We start from the raw sequence: 16,655 nt of genomic DNA, 5'->3' as shown, positions 1-16,655 counted from the left end.
TTCTATAGGTGGGAGGACCTACATGATAGCACAGTGCAGGCAAAGAGCCAGTGACATGGCAGGGCATGCTAGGACAAATGCTAGGCAGAAGGCAGTTACCAGTAGTGGTACTGGTGGTGGCCCTTCCGCATTCCAACTTTTAATGCCAGATGAGAAGTAACTTCAGTCTGTAAGGGGCAATGATTTGGATGCAAATAAGGATGCTGTGCACATAATTAGAGGAGGTGTTGACCCCAGTACCTTCAGACCCATAAGACAATAACATTTAGTTAGTGTTATGGCACATGTGCACATATTATCCTTACATGTTTCATCATCAGGTATACCATCAACATCAGATGCGGCAGAAAATCTACAGACAATGCATGGTAATTTTAGTCATCCGATCTGTATGTAAAAAGTAATTCTACCTGTCATAGGTTACATTAACTGCATGTTCATATATTTCTTCATAGGGTCAGCACTATAACCAAGCTTATCCTGTGAGTTACTACAGAAGGCTGATGTTGACAGCAAGATGTCTGTCAGTGATGCTACAATATACTCTGATACTAATGACACAGCCCGAGGACAGTGGCACATAGCTGCAAAGTGCACTGGTAGGGCCACTTATGCCACCACAGATGGATAAATCCTCAGACAATGACATGGGCTCACACGTTCAGCACAATGAAGGCATATTATTACAGTGGGGGAGACCCCATAAAGCTTGATACCTGTTTCTTATGCACATCCTGAACCTCTTGATGAAGAGACTGCCCATTCAGAGGTAACAGTACCTAAGGTCACACCTGTGCACAGAGGTACCAGGTGAAGACGTATGCCACAGTTTACTCCAGAATCATGCAAAGTCTTGCCTGCCTAGCGCCAGATGTGCCATTACCTAGTTCAAGCCCAGACTACTACCACTGAGAGTCAGGTAGACATGGTTAGAATACTGCAGGGTATGCATGAGTAATTGCACTAGTATATGAGGACGGCTGAAGGGCTGAAGCCAGAAACAATGCCATAATGATTCTCATGCACAGAATGGTTGTACAGACAGCGTCTAAGTCAGCCTCCATGCACATGCTCATAAAGGTTTACCAGCCACAAATTGGGAACACAGGTGGACATGACCAGGAGAACTGTCTGTATGCATAATGGATGAAGTAGGCTGCTCCTTGCATCTCAAAGAAGTACTATAGACATTCAAGTGTATTCCCCAAGGAAAGAAGCCAGGCCTCATCAGACTTTCACAACACATGGTAAGAAACTCTCAGTCAGTGTCTAAGCCCCATATCACAGTTAGGTCAATGTCAAGAGGTTGCCTGCATTCATTAGATCTCAACATCAGAGCAAATCAGCATCAAGCTCACATGCTAGCACTTGCTTTTGACCTATGGGAACATCACCCACACTATTGTTGTGGGACATTGTATATGACACCTTCCAAATGTATCTTACAGTTTGAAAATCATTTGGAGGAAAACAGTACTCACCCAGCAGTCCATGTATGCACATAGCTACTGCAGCACATCTTAGCTGAATCTGAAAAACACATAGAGAATATCAAATGGAGTAAAAAAGAAAGAAAACCAAGTAGTTTGTAGTCATTAACAGTCAACATAGTCTGCTCTGGATACTGTATGACAAACACTATAACCATAAACGTGTCACAGCACCTGCTTTTCCACACTCAGTCCCTGCCAGTATACCTAGCATGTGTGCTACTTACCCCTCAACACTGTGCACATGATGGCTGAAGGTATTGTTATAAAAAACAACATTTCTGTTGAAAAAATAAGAAATATTTCATGCACGGTGTAAGGTCACCATGCACCACACTGCATAAGCTACTCATAACACTGCATACATCAAGTATTTTCTGGGTAACTGCTTTTTTTCACGGTTACTAAGGGAATGTCTTGTCCCATAGCTGTGCAGTCATATATATTGTGCATTAGCCAGCCTGACTGTCAGACAGGTTTTTGTAATGCTTGTATCATCACTAGGGAGAGAAACAATAGAGGCAGATGCACTGCCACCGTCACTGACTGGATATGGCATTTGTACACCAGACTGAAACATGATCATGTTGTACAGAAGGCAGTAAGCATCCTATATGCAGTAGCATGGCCATGCTGAAAGACATCGCCAGAGCAGGCCAAGTGCTTGCTCAATGACTATCTGTGTCTGGGACAGGTCAGTGTTGAAGCTCTTCTCAGCAGCTCCATGGAGGTTATGGATGGGTGTCACTGACCAAATTTCAAGTGGGAAGCATGCATCACTTGTAAAACAAAAGAGGGAGGGAGACACATAAAAAGGAAGCATAATTTCTCAATAGTACGTATATCACTCTATGGATGTTGAAATATCTGTGGTTAGGAACAGTAAAATGCTTTGAACATGCCAACTAGGTGACCGTGAGGAATCCTATCATAAACGAAGCGGCAGTAGAGTGAGGGAATCATGGTCACTGCCCTATACATCACATACTACTTGACAATTGATAGAATGGTAGCTCTTCCTGTTTTGGTACCATTCCTACTGTGGTCCAAATGGGACCCTAATGGAAACATGAATGCAATCTGTTGTAACAAGTACCTCAAGAAAATGTGTCATGGTACTATATCAGCCCTGAGGTGACAATGGAACATAGATGTACTGATCCACATATCCCAAGAGTATGTGGAGGAACTGTTGAATTATCCTCAGGATACCCAACGTGCCCCCATTTTGTCTCTGGAAGGCCCAGTGAGAAATATATTGAGGGTTATGCATACTTTGGTATCCACAGGTATAGGAAGACCACGCATCCCCCCAGTCCTTCTCTGTGGGCCATACAAATTCACTGAAGTCAACGTTATGTCCCTGTCTACTCTAAATCTCTCCAGAGATCAGATGGGTCAGCCTTTGCCTACATCTTGTTCTTGGGTAGTGGGCACCACTAAACACACCTGGTTTTGGTGACTCTGGGACAAGCACCTCAGAATGAGAAACAGCCAAGCTAGTAGCAAATGTAAGAATTTCTATGGATTGCAAAGTAGATGAAAAAGGACCATCTTCACTTTTTATAAGTCTTATGCATGCATATGCTGCAAATATACATCAAAAATTGACTATGAATTCACAAATATGGGAAGAGCTGACAATTTTCATGACAGTCACAGATTATTTTATACATTCCTAATTTAAATCTCATTATACCTTCATTTGCATGCTACTTTTTCAGACTACTTGAAATTGCTGTGACTAAGCACAGCTGGTGTCTCTAAATCACACTTTAGTTGCACTTAGGTGCAGTTAGCACAAATTCCTGCTAAGTCTAAGCATGACAACTATGAATATTGCCCTGGAATTCTGAAATTTTAGATGCTTTTGAAATAATTTTTTGCTCTCATTTTTTCCAGAAGAGAATAAAGGGTTCCTACTTAATATTTGTGAAAAGGGTGGATTTGTTCTTGAGATTTTCCAGTTCTGCTAGTCAAGGTTACACTTTTGCTTTTTCAGAATTTATTAGACAAAGGCAAAAGTTTCTTAAATTAATGGTGGTTGTTCTTATATATATATATATATATATATATATATATATATATATATATATATATATATATATATGTGTGTGTGTGTATGTATGTATGCGTGTGTGTGTTTGTACTTGCTATTAATGTAAATGTTTTTTTCATTAGCTGAACTAATCATCTATTGATTATTTATTAATGCACTGCATTTTTATTTTATTTTCATAGCGATACTTTTACTACATAAATCATGGAGTCCGTAATGAAATGCTGGCACCTCAAAAACCAGAACAGATTGAAAAAGTTATGCTGCAGTTGCCATCTGAACTACTGAACAATCCCAAGATGGAGAAATTAATACAACTTCTTATAGAAGAGATTCAAAATGACTATGTGTTTAGTCTTAAAAAAGGCATAGGTACAGTATAACATTCATAAAGAGCAAGCAGGTATATCCTGTAATGTAGGCATTGATCATAATAAATGTATATATAATGCCTGGAAATCTGGGCCTAATCTGAGCGTGGTGCCTGGAAAATATGCTAAAATATAGACTTATGTAGTGAATTTCATTATGAAGTTTTTCAAGTATGTCAGAGTGTAGCAGCCAGTCATAAGTTTAGTGCAATTTGTTTTATTTATTTATTTATTTTGGGGGGGTCATACAAAGTTCATAACAAGGATAAAGAACAAAGATACATTCAAAAGATACTGAAAGCTTGTAACTGGCCTCTACTAAAAACTCTCCCTCTGCGTGAATCAGTTGCATATTTGAATGACACCATTCTCTCTATATTAATCCAGTTATTCCTGCCTGGCCAGACACAAAAGAGTCAAATTCAACCCTGCCCCATAGCTGGCAGAAACTTGCTAAATAACTGATGAGTGCTAGAGACCAAGCCTTGAAATTCCGGCTTCATAATAAAACAGACACCAATCTCCAGAACTTCAAAGAGCTCCACAACTGCACCAGAAAGTCAGTCAGATGTGAAAAAAAAACTCACCACATTTCAATTCAAGATGCATGCACTAAGAACCCCAGAACATTTCTGGTCCTTCATTAACAATTTGTTAAATATAGGATGCCAGTTTAACCAACCACTACTACCACTAACCACACTGAACCTATTTCTAACCATCTCATGTCACACTGCATACATTCAGCCTCTTCCCTCATAAACAACAATCCACTGATCCCTCTCTCCATCCCAACAAAGCAGTCTTCTGAAATCCCCTGTCTCCTACATCAACACAGTTCCCACCTTCAGTGTAAAAAAAACTACATCGTAACCAAAACCCACTACACTCGCTGCTGATAATCTTCCCTCAGTATACTTCAGGATGGCTGCTGATCCTTTAGCATACCTTGTGTCTATCTTTGTGAAGTGATCTATCCAAGAAAACCATGTCCTTATTATCTGGAAAAAGTCAGTAATAATTCCCAAACATAAAGGAAAATTCTGTAATTACTGCCATATACCTATTCTTTTTACATTATCAAAAATCATTGTAAAGTGTATACAGTCCCAACTTGTCAAACACTTAATGGGTAACAACTCCCTCTCCTATGCCCAGTATAGCATCAGGCCACACCACAGTACTACCACAGCTCTCCTTAATTTCATCCATCATACCAACTTCCACAAGGACTCTGGAAACATTGCTTCCTTACTATTCCTTGACTTAGTGTTGTTTAACATTGTATCTCATTAGAATCTTCTGTATAGACTTTCCTCTCTAGGCCTTGATACCCCCTGTCCTAATTCAATGATGGCTAGCTTTCTAACAAACTACAGGCAGTAAAATGGCAAAAAATCACCATTCTTGCCCATCCCATTCGGAGTGCCAGAAGTCTCTGCCTTGAGCCCTATGCTTTTTAACATTTGTGTTAATGACCTCTACATTGCTACCTGTGAAACAACTGTTGTTCAGTATGCTGATGATACTGCACTTATAACTACTGATAAGTCCCTTGAAGAATTTAATGAAAAGACTCAGAAAGCTTTTTCATCTGTATTAACTTGGCTCAGCAATTCTCACTTCCTGCTGAATGCTAAGAAAACCACGTTATTGATTTTCATACCAAAATGTGTGTCCTATAAAAAAAATAACTTCTCCGTCACTTCATCAAGCACTCCTATTGAATTTGTACCCCACAAAAAGGTATTTGGTGTCAGCATAGATAACCACCTAAAGTTTGATATTCAAACACAAGCTGTCAAGAAAACCACATAAAGTTAGCCACTTGCATTGTTGCAAACACTTTTTAACTAGCAATGTCAAAAAAGTCTCTGGATGTCTCCTACCTTTACTACTTTAAAGCTGCCCTGTCTGCACTAACCTTCAGCAATATCTACTAACAAAAGCTGAACAATGCTATAATACAATAGCTAAATTTGCCACTAACCAATCTGCTTAATCCTATCTCTGCCTAGCCTTAAAACAGGCTGGCTAGAATCTGCATATTATCTTTCTTGTGACCCAGTTAACAGCTGTTCATAATATAATCTACAAACCTCAAAACTATCTTGCATGCTAAACCTTAGAACCTTACACCCCTGCACAATCACTACTGTCCACGGACAAGTCCCTATTAAACAAAACAAAACCCCACAACTGTGCTGGTCTGGCCTTGTAATCAAATTATGTCTACAAAATCTGGAATTCTATCCCTACCAACATCAGATTACAAACCAAACTATCCACATACAGAAACTTGCTAAAATAATATTTCTTTCACTTCTCAAGGCTAGACTGCCCTGGTCATTATCCACTTCATACCTCTCAACCTATTAGTACAAGAAATCTGGACAAGGCCCAACAAAATGGGGGACAAAGGCTCAGAAATAGGGACATATTGTAATTATTGCTCAGATAAACTTAGAAAGTTGCTAGAGTAACAGAGTTTGTTTTAACATACGTTTTCTGAAGGATATGAAGTCTGAAACTCAAATGTTTGTCATTATTTAGTGACTTCAATACTCAGATCATACCAGCGATTTGCCAGAAAACCACAAATTTTATGAGGGACATATGAAAAATATGAGCCAAAAATCTGGACATTCTGCAAAAATCTTTAGAGTTTATTTATTTATTTATTTATTATTTATTGACATTTGTTTACCGAGAAAGTCCACTGGGCCATAAAGAGCCCATTTTCAGTAGAGGCCCGGGGAGAAAATCTACAGTACAAAATAACCATTTATATACATGTTTACAATCAATAACAGCATAAAAATGTGGTTAAAATGTATAACAACATAATAAGCAAAACATCAAGAGAATTCATAGTAACAAATTAAAATGAGCAGAAACCACCAGAATCAGGTAGTCAAATGCTACAGAAACTGTACCACTAGCAGTTGATCTGAAAATAATATAGAAATGAGTGCTGAAGGAATGCAAAGTATCTGTGGCAATATAAAGAAATTAGAGAAGAAATTAAGGTTAATAACAGGAGGAAATCAAATGAGTACCTTTTCAACCAATAAGAGTGCTAAGAAATTAAATTTAGGCATTTTCTAGTGCAGACATAGAGCAAGAGATAAAGTGGTTAGAGAGGTTATATAGTGTAGGTGCAATACAATACAAGGTAGTTAGAGTAGGCAGATAAATTAGAAGCAATGCTGAGTCTGAAAAGGAGAAAGAATCAAGTAATGGCTTCATAGATAGTGGGAGGTGCATTAGTGCAGTTACATATCAGGTTAGAAATGAGATGATTATGAAGTGCAGTTTTGAAGTTAGAGGGATGTTGTTCACTGCATATGGGAGATGGGAGGTTATTCCATATTCTGGCAATGATCCAGGAATATAAGAGTTTATCTGCAGGTAGGTTTGATTTATGAATTTGGAGTAAGTGCTGGTGTTCTGAACGTAGTGGCCTAGGAGGGGAGTAGGGGGCAAATAAGGAGCTAGTAAGGAGTAGAGTTGAGAGGTATGACCCACTTTCTTTCATTACCCCTGTATACCGCAACAAAGCATAATCTCAATGTAAATTTCTCAATGTAAATGTAAATTTAAAATAAAATAAATAATAAATAAATAAATTTCCTACTCTCTTCTATTTTCCCTTACTGCCATTTCTATTGTCTTTACTTGCCACCTGACAAGTTTTTCAGTCCAGCAAAATTCCAGCTTATACTCACTGCCTTCAACATCTACATCAGCTTCACTACAAATTTAGTTTTCTCTATATCACCTAACAAATGTACACACTAGTCACCTTTCCTTACCTACTCTCTGCTTTCTACTCGTATCACATCCTTTCTGCTTTGTACGTATGTCTCCTAGACCACCTCTCTCTTATTTCTCCTACCCACAAATGTAAAATTGTAATTTGGCATGTTAAACCTCAGTGTAAATGGCAAATTGTCTTTTATTAATATATAATGATTCTATATTTTACTGACTCTAGAATTTCTTTCTGGCATAGCTAGCTTTCAGTTTATTGTATGTCCACAATGTTACTTAAAGTTTTACATGTTTCTCTCTTGTATAAAATTGCATGTTTTGTTACTGGAGCTTTTCTCTCCAGGCCTCCAGTGAAAAGGGGCTACTACACTCCAATCAGATTATCCAGTCAACAAAAGCAATTAATCAATCAATAAGGATATTCTGTTTCAGTTCCTGCCCTGTGTCAATAGTGTCCTACCTGCACCTTTTCAAACTCCTTTTTTAAGCACCACAGCCTTCCCACTGTGTTTACCAGTTGCCTTTCATTTTTGTACCTGACTGCCTTCATTCTCACCTTTACTCTTCCTACAAGCCTTCCCTGCTGTTGTCCACTCCTGGACCCCTTGATTTCTTTCTTTCTGTCACCTCATTCTGCTACTGCTCCTCCTCCTTCTCTCTTCCTTTTCATCTTCCTCCTCTGCTTAATCACCTGTTTGTTCCACCTCGTAGTGACACAGTTTTATTTATTTATTTATTTATATTTGTTGACCGGGAGTGTCCGACTGGAAGTAGGTCCATTTTCAGCGGAGGCCCAGGGAGAAAAGCTCCACAGTTAAAATAAACAGACAGTAGTTACATTGGATTACATAGCGATTAACAATTTACATAGCAATTACTTACAACATATTTACAGATGAAGTACATAGCACATCAGTAGACAACTAGAATCTTTATCTGTGAAGTACATAACAGACATTAACAAATGTTACAAGAAGAAGTTCCTGCTGTATAATAAGTACTGGCTTATGAGCATCTGAGCTTGCTATAGTATAGTCAAGGTAGTTAGTGGAGTGGAAAGAAAGGCAGTGGTTGGATGGGGAGGGTGATATTAGAGTGGGAGTTGCAAGGGCATAGCCAGCATGTTTTTAGTTGCGCTTTTAGTAAAGTTTTGAAGTGGGTGCATGATGGTATGGAGGTAATTGTGGGTGGGAGGGAGTTCCATAATTTGGCTATGGTGCAAGAGAATAGTGCTTCACCAGCAGAGTTATTGACTTTAGTGATCTGCAAGTGATTTTTGTTGCTGGATCTTAGTGGTCTGGTGGTGCGATAGGGTTGGAGTAGATTCTGGAAGGATGGGACATTTAGTGGATGATTTACTAGTTTGTGGGCAAGTGAGAGTTGATACCATTGAAGGAGGTGAGGGAGTTCAAGCCAGCCCAGTTCAGCAAGTGAGAGACAGTGGTGACTACGGTAGGATGCCCCTGTGGCAAATTTGGCGATTTTGTTGTAGCAGGTCTCTAGCTTGTTAAAATCGCATTGCCTTAGGTTGGTATATATTGGACAGGCATAAAGTAGGGTGGAGATAAGGTGGGAATTTGCTATTGAAATCTTTGCTGCTTTGGTGAGAAGTTGCTTATTTCTGTATAACGCTCCTAGTTTATTGTGGACTTTTTTTATGGTCAAGGATATGTGAATGTCAAATTTTAGTTTATTGTCTATTTCCACTCCTAGCAATTTGGTGTGTTCAGTTGGGTATATAGTGGTGTTGTCTTTTGCTGTGATGTTAAAGTGAGAGTTGTTTTGAGTATGTTTGGTGGGTTGGAAGATGAGTAGTTTAGTTTTGTTTGGGTTGAGTATTAATTGGGCATCGGATAACCAAGTTTCAACAGAGGAAAAGGCTTCCTGTGTGACTTTTTGCAGTTTGGGTAGGGACTGGGCTGAGCAGATGATGGTTGAGTCATCTGCGTATTGTTTGAGTGTGCCATGTTTGGTGGCAGAGGCTAGATTATTGGTGAAAACAGAGAAGAGTAGGGGTCCAAGGATGGATCCTTGGGGAACCCCTATGGAGGCAGGTAGTTGGGGAGATATGTCATTCTGCCATACAACGGATTGTTGGCGGTCAGACAGGTAACTCTGAAACCAGTTGGTGACCGATTGTGAAAAGGATAGGTTACTGAGGACAGAGATAAGTTGTTTGTGTGGGACCATGTCAAATGCTTTAGATAGGTCTAGGAAAGTAACAGAGGAGAGATAGCCATTGTTTTTATGCTGAAGGATAGTGTTAGTAAAGGAGAGTAAGGCAGTGGTGGTGCTATGGTTTGGTCGGAAACCATGCTGAGTATTGGAAAGGAGGTTGTTAGTAAGGAGGTAGTCTGAGACCTGAGAGTGTATGCATCTCTCTAGTATTTTGGAGAGTGGAGAGAGAATAGCTATGGGGCGGTAATTGGTTAGTTCTGTGGAGGGTACGCCTTTGTGGAGGGGAATTATATGTGATACTTTCCACAGTGCGGGAACGTAACTTTCTGACAGAGATCGGTTAATCAAGATGGATACTGTGTAGGCTAGAGCATCAGCTGCGATTTGTAGGTATTCCCTTGGGAGATTGTCTGCTGCTAATCTGGTGGGCTTAAGTTTAGTTAAGAGTTTTTTTATGTTGGAGGTAGGTACAGGAGAAAAAGAGAAGGCAGTGGGGAGATTACTAGTTGAAGGTGTGGGTTGAAGGGGAGGGGGTTGTGTTGTTTAGCTAGTGATAGTATGGTTTGTGTGAAGTGTGTGTTGAATGAGGTAGCAATATTTTCTGTGAAGTGAGGGATGTTAGGAGGAGGGGTACTGACTTTACCTGGGTGGAGGATGGAGTTTATGGAGGACCAGAATTGTTTGGGGCTGTGTTGAGAGGAGTCTATGGCAGACTGGTAGTATTGGAATTTGTCCTGTTTTATTAGCTTTTTGACTCTATTGCATAGTTCTAGAAATTTCTGCCTAGTTGAGGGGGTTTTGGTTTTGCGCCAGTGCTCCCAGGCTTTATCCCTGTTTTTCATTTTTGACTTAGTGTTTTTTTGTAGCCATGGGGAGGGTTGTGCTTTGATTCTGGAAAGTCTTATGGGGGCATGGTAATTAAGGATGCTCAGGAAGGTAGTATTAAAAAATTCAACTGCGTCATCAAAGCTCTGAGGTACTTTAGAGGATGCCAGCTACATTCTTTGAGGGATGAGATGAATGTGAGTGGGTTAAAGTTTAGTTTTTTTATTTGACGGTAGATGACAGGTTTAGCTTGGTATAGGTATTTTTTGAGTAGGAATGTTGGGGAGTGATGACTGAGGCTGTCTGATAAGCAACCTGTTATATATGACTGGGGGCTCTTACTGACTAGTATCCAGTCCAGGGTAGTGTGCTTGCTGGAGTTTTTATTTATCCTGGTTGGCGACTGGACTAGTTGGGTGAAGCCATGAAGGTTTACATAATGGGTTGGATGGTTGTCAGAACAGGATTGCCAGTCAATATTGAAATCACCTAAAATGATAGTTTCTTGGGGGAGATGGTGGGTAGACCAGCTGAGGAGGTTTTCTAGTGGAGGGATGTTTTGGCCAGGTGGGAAGTAGCATCCAATTATGTTGATGGTTTTGTTTTGGTTTATTTTGAGGTTGGTATATATTATTTCTTCATTGCCTATTTGTGGAGCTGATGATTTTAAGATCTGGATGTTTAGATGCTGTTTAAATATTATAGCTACACCGCCTCCTTTCTTGTTTAGCCGGTCTACTCTTAGTATGCCATACCCTGTGGGGAGTATTTGCTCACTGGTAATGTGAGGTTTTAGCCAGGTTTCTGTCAGGATGACTATATCTGGGGAGTACAAGTCTATGGTGGCATGGAGTTCATGGACTTTGTTGGATATACTTCTAATATTTAGGCTTAGTAGAAGGAAGTCACTTGGCTTTCTATTGGCTGTAATATGGGTGACGTTGTGGTTTCTAGTCTGATTATGAGGATTGGAGTTGGAGATGGTAGGGCCAGGGTTGGGGTGGATATCTCCACTTAGGGCTAGTTTAGTTATGCATGAGGTTATTAGTTTTCTCAGTTTTTGAATGTGTTTGTTTATAAGGGAAACTTTATGATTGTGCTCTTTGGGTAATAGGTATGATGGGAGGGTTACTGTGTAAAGTTGTAGGGATGCTTTATGCTTGAGTGATATAGTTGGTAGAATATATGGGGTGTGCATAGGGATGTTTCTTGAGTTGATGGGAGGGGAGCTGAGTGAGGGTGAGACATGAGTGGTGGTGTGAGTAGTAGTACAGTGGTAGTGGTTGAGTGGGGGAATGATGGAGCTTTGGTAGGATGTAAGATATGCAAGGAGAGTGCATGCTGTGAGCATAGGTAAGGTATGCTTGTACATGTTAGTTGAGGGGGTGTGATAGTAGTGGGATGATGGAGGAGGTAGTCTTGGGTTAGTGCTGTGGTTGGCTACTGGAAAGATGGGAGGGGTTTGTGAGTGTAATAAAGGTGGGACCACTGGGGGCGGGAGGGAATAGGGGAGGGAATAGGGGGCAGGGTGGGGAGCGAAGTGGGTAGAGACCCTGTTAGTTGCTCTTATGAGGGGGCTGGAAACAGAGTTAACTGATAAATGAACATATGATAGTGACAAGGGTGGTTGTAGTTGTAAAAATGGTGCCTGCCACAGGTAATATTTATTAACTTTGGGATTGTCTTAAGGTAATAAACAGGGAAGGGGGAGGGGAGAACAAGGGTGAGAGCAGGCAGTTCTTTGTACTGCTGCTAATGAGCCAAAGCAAAGACAAGTTTGTGTTTAAGAAACAATCACAATTGACCAAGGACTGCTCTGAAACTGTAAGTCATTTCTTAACCATTTGCCAGGTGGAAAAGCAGGATAACCTTGTATCAGTAGGCTACTGTGGTCTCAGTTTAAATTAAACACACAGTATTGATCAGTTATGGATACTATTTGCTAATAGAAGGGAATAAGAGAGAAAGTGGAAGATGAGTGTGTGTGTGGGGGGGGGGCTGCTTACAAGCCAAAGCAGAGTGCTCTCCAGGGGAAAATGAATATTGGCTCAAACAGGTAGACACATACTCAAAGTTAACTTTAGCTGTTTGCAGACAGTTCAGACCCAGACTGCGCTTTTCTTATAAGAATGACAAAGGTGGTACCGCAGTTGAATACTTAAGAGTGGTGTTAGGTTCAAAGTTAACTTTAGCTGTTTGCATATTTTTTCTTACTTCCACCTCTGACATCCCAGTCCTGATTCCTGTGTAGCATTGTATAGCTGAGAATGAAGGCAGTCAGGTACAAAAATGAAAGGCAACTGGTAAACACAGTGGGAAGGCTGTGGTGATTAAAAAAGGAGTTTGAAAAGGTGCAGGTAGGACACTATTGACACAGGGCAGGAACTGAAACAATATCCTTATTGATTGATTAATTGCTTTTGTTGACTGGATAATCTGATTGGAGTGTAGTAACCCCTTTTCACTGGAGGCCTGGTGAGAAAAGCTCCAATAACAAAACAGACAATTTTATACAAGAGAGAAACATGTAAAACTTTAAATAACATTGTGGACATACAATAAACTGAAAGCTAGCTAAGCCAGAAAAAAAAATCTGCAGTCAGTAAAATATAGAATCATTATATATTAATAAAAGACAATTTGCCATTTACACTGTGGTTTAACATGCCAAATTACAATTGCCTACTCTATCCTAATTCCTGCCCTTTTTCTCTACCTGCTCCCTGTCTTCCTCCATATTCCCTGTTCTCTGACTATTATTCTCTATGAGATCCCTGTCTGACTGCCTTCCCAGTCTGATGCTGTACCTCTCTTCCACTTTTCCTTGTTCTGCCTCTGACTACTTTGCCAAATTTTTCCCCCTAACTTCTTGCATTCTGTCATATTTTCACTCAGCTTACCTTAGTTCCTACAACATTATCCAGAGCTCCATTATCCACTTTTGATTTTTCCTGTGTTCCTGCACTAACCACATACAATTCACTATAGATAAACAGGTTCCTTGATGGATAGTAGGACATTTCTGTTGTAATGCCACATACTGATAACCCTGTTCCAATTCAAATGCAAAAGTACTTGCAAACAAAACTGGGAAGAATTAGAAGCAACAATGCCCTGATATTGGAGTAGTGTTGTATTATAGTATCAATCTTTTGTTTCTGGAGATGATGTTTGCATGCCTTTACTTTACTTTTTAGGCAGATGATTGGTGGAGGATACAAGCTTGTACATGCAGAGGTGATTTGATATTTTATGTGTGTCTCCATGGTTTCATTTCCTCAACTTTGGTGATTGGAGGTAACTGTTAAGTCATATATTATGCAGCTCTTTTAAGAGAATAAAATCAAGAGATTTTCATTTAAACTGGATGGTATGTGAAAGAGAGGATTTAGTGTCTGTTATCACTTCACACAATCTTTTATGAAGAGTTAGTATGCACATCAAAGTAGTTCATATTCTGAATCACTAGTCCTTAGGTGTACATGCTTGTGTGTGTGTGTGTGTTTTTTTTTTTTGGGGGGGGGGTCTGTCTGTGTGTTTCAGTGTCATATGCACGCCTTAGAACCAACATATCTGTCATCCAGGAATGACTCAGAACTCCAGCATTAGTTCCTGCTGAAGAGATAGCACTCTGCTGATTGCTCTGGGGTATTTATTATTTTATAATGTGGTGCTACTAATCTACTGGCATCATAATGTTCATGTATGAGAAGTTCTGAGATCACTTATAGAAATAGAATCCATCATTCTGATTCTCATTTTAAAGGAATACTGATTAGTTGCCATTTTTATTAGCTCTTCACTCTACTGTATACAGATAAAGTTAAACAGACAGCATGTTCTTATAGTTTAAAGTAACATTACCAACATGGGAAATCGATGCTCCACAGCTATGGTCACCCCTTCGTTGGTCAGGTCAGCCTATAAGCTAATCACCCTTAACATCCACATCCCACCACCACCCCCCAGTAAGGAAACCTCCATAAAAAACTTCTCCAAAGCCAACTTCATGCTACTCAAGTCAGACGTTACAAACTTCATGACACCCATGCAGACGGGAACTGAAAGTTCGACTGCTAAGTCCCACACTAAGGCACTGTACGAGCACATCCACTCATGCATGAATCGTGCCATCCCAGATAGAACCAAGATGCTCTCCTCCAAAAAAGGAAGCCAATCTGGTGGTCCCCTGCCATAAACAAACTTTACAACAAAAGGAAGAAACTGTTGCAGAAAAGTGGAAAATCCCAGTATGCAAAAAAAAACTCCCTTACCAGCCTCAGTAAGAAGCTGAGATCCCTCATAAAATCCTCCAAAGCTAGTTTCGAAAATAAAATTGCCAAAGATTCCAAAGACAACCACAAGGCATTCTATAACTATGTCAATAATCTAAATGGCAATGCTCAGATCTGCTGTGAGCTACAACAGAATGGCATTAAATATACTGATCACAAGGATATTGCCAATATCCTGGCAGATCGATTCAGTGCCAACTTCATCCCCCTCTCACCCCCTAAATGGCCCATCTCAATACTGGAAGATTGTCAAATTCCCGTAATAACAGCCACACAGGTAAAAAACGCACTCTCAAAGCTAAGAATACAGCATCCATGGGACCAGATGACATGCCGGGCTGTGTACTACATGAATTACAAAATGAACTGGCAGTTCATCTAAGTGTCATGTTTAATCATACCCTTGGAAAACAACCGGGTGCCAGAAACAAAACGAAACTATAAATGTCAAATGTTTTTTAAAATAAAATATCGTAAGCTTCAGATTCATATTAATAAAGATTGTGATACAACTTCCTTTTTTATTTAAATTAGTAAGGAGGTTTTTTAAATGAAGGTTGTTTAATTGGGTTTATTAATTAATTGTTTGTTAACTATTGTATTTAACGTTCAAGTTTGAATGTGTCATTATTCTGAGGAAGTCTTCTGACGAAAGTGGACAATAAATTTCAGTACGCTATTTTTTGGCATTTAGTTCTTTCTTTGCTGCCTCAACAGTGGTATTTTTGTGGTTTAATCATACCCTTACTCCAGGCTTTGTGCCCACTGAGTGGTGCACAGCTACAGTTATCCCACTCCAGAATGGGGGATCCACCTTGGATCCCAGGAACTACCGCCCCATCAATCTGATGAGCCTGATCTGCAAGGCCATGGAACGTATTATCATGGAACTTATAAACAAAGACATTGGAAACCTTAAAACATTGGACCCCACCCAGTTTGGGTTCGTGAAGGGCTGATCTTGTCTCCTGAACCTGATTGACTTCTTCGAATCAGTCTCCAGAGCCGTGGACGAGGGTAAGACAGTCCACACAGCCTATCTGGACCTCGCCAAGGCCTTTGACACCATCCCCCACTCTGGAATCATAGATAAACTTACTAAGCTGGGCATTAATCCCTATGTCACTTGATGGGTTGCTAACTGGCTTACTGACAGAACCCACACTGTAAAAGTAGCGGACTCAAAATCCAACTCCAGACAAGTGACAAGTGGAGTACCTTAGGGTTCAGTCCTGGGACCTCTCTTGTTTGGCATCTACTTCTCTGAAGTACAGGCCAACACTAAGGGACTCTGGCTAACAAAGTTCGCAGATGACTGCAAACTGGGAGCCATTATTGAATCCCCAAATGATGTGGATACTCTACAAAAGGGCCTTACAGAAACAGATGCTTGGTGCCAGAGCCATGGTCTCAAGCTCAATGCCAATAAATGTATAGTTATCCCCTTTGGGAAAAAACATGTACCCATGAATTACCACATAGGTGGCAGTACACTAAACACCGAAAGTGTGATAAGAGACTTAGGGACACAGGTGGACAGTGGTCTCAACTTCAATAACCACATTGCCACAACAGTCAGGAAATCCTTCTATGTGGCACACCTCATCACTAAGGGCTTTTCATCCAGAAAAAAGGAGGTCATTGTCCCACTGTACTCATCCCT

General features: G+C 40.1%; 1 protein-coding gene across 1 annotated transcript in view; it reads left to right on the top strand.

Annotated features, from left to right (window-relative positions):
• Positions 1-16,655, top strand: part of DNAH3 (dynein axonemal heavy chain 3) — a 2,217,123-nt gene that overhangs the window by 582,801 nt on the left and 1,617,667 nt on the right. The window contains exon 6 of the mRNA XM_044089509.1: positions 3,732-3,921. Within this exon, the coding sequence (XP_043945444.1) occupies positions 3,732-3,921 (190 nt within the window). The remainder of the gene's footprint in view (positions 1-3,731; positions 3,922-16,655) is intronic.

The sequence above is a fragment of the Protopterus annectens genome, chromosome 12.part0, assembly GCF_019279795.1.
Source record: "Protopterus annectens isolate FY-2018-M chromosome 12.part0, PAN1.0, whole genome shotgun sequence".
Taxonomy (NCBI): Eukaryota; Metazoa; Chordata; order Ceratodontiformes; family Protopteridae; genus Protopterus; species Protopterus annectens.
Note: the sequence above shows the minus strand (reverse complement) of the source record. Positions and strands in the feature narration are given on the sequence as shown.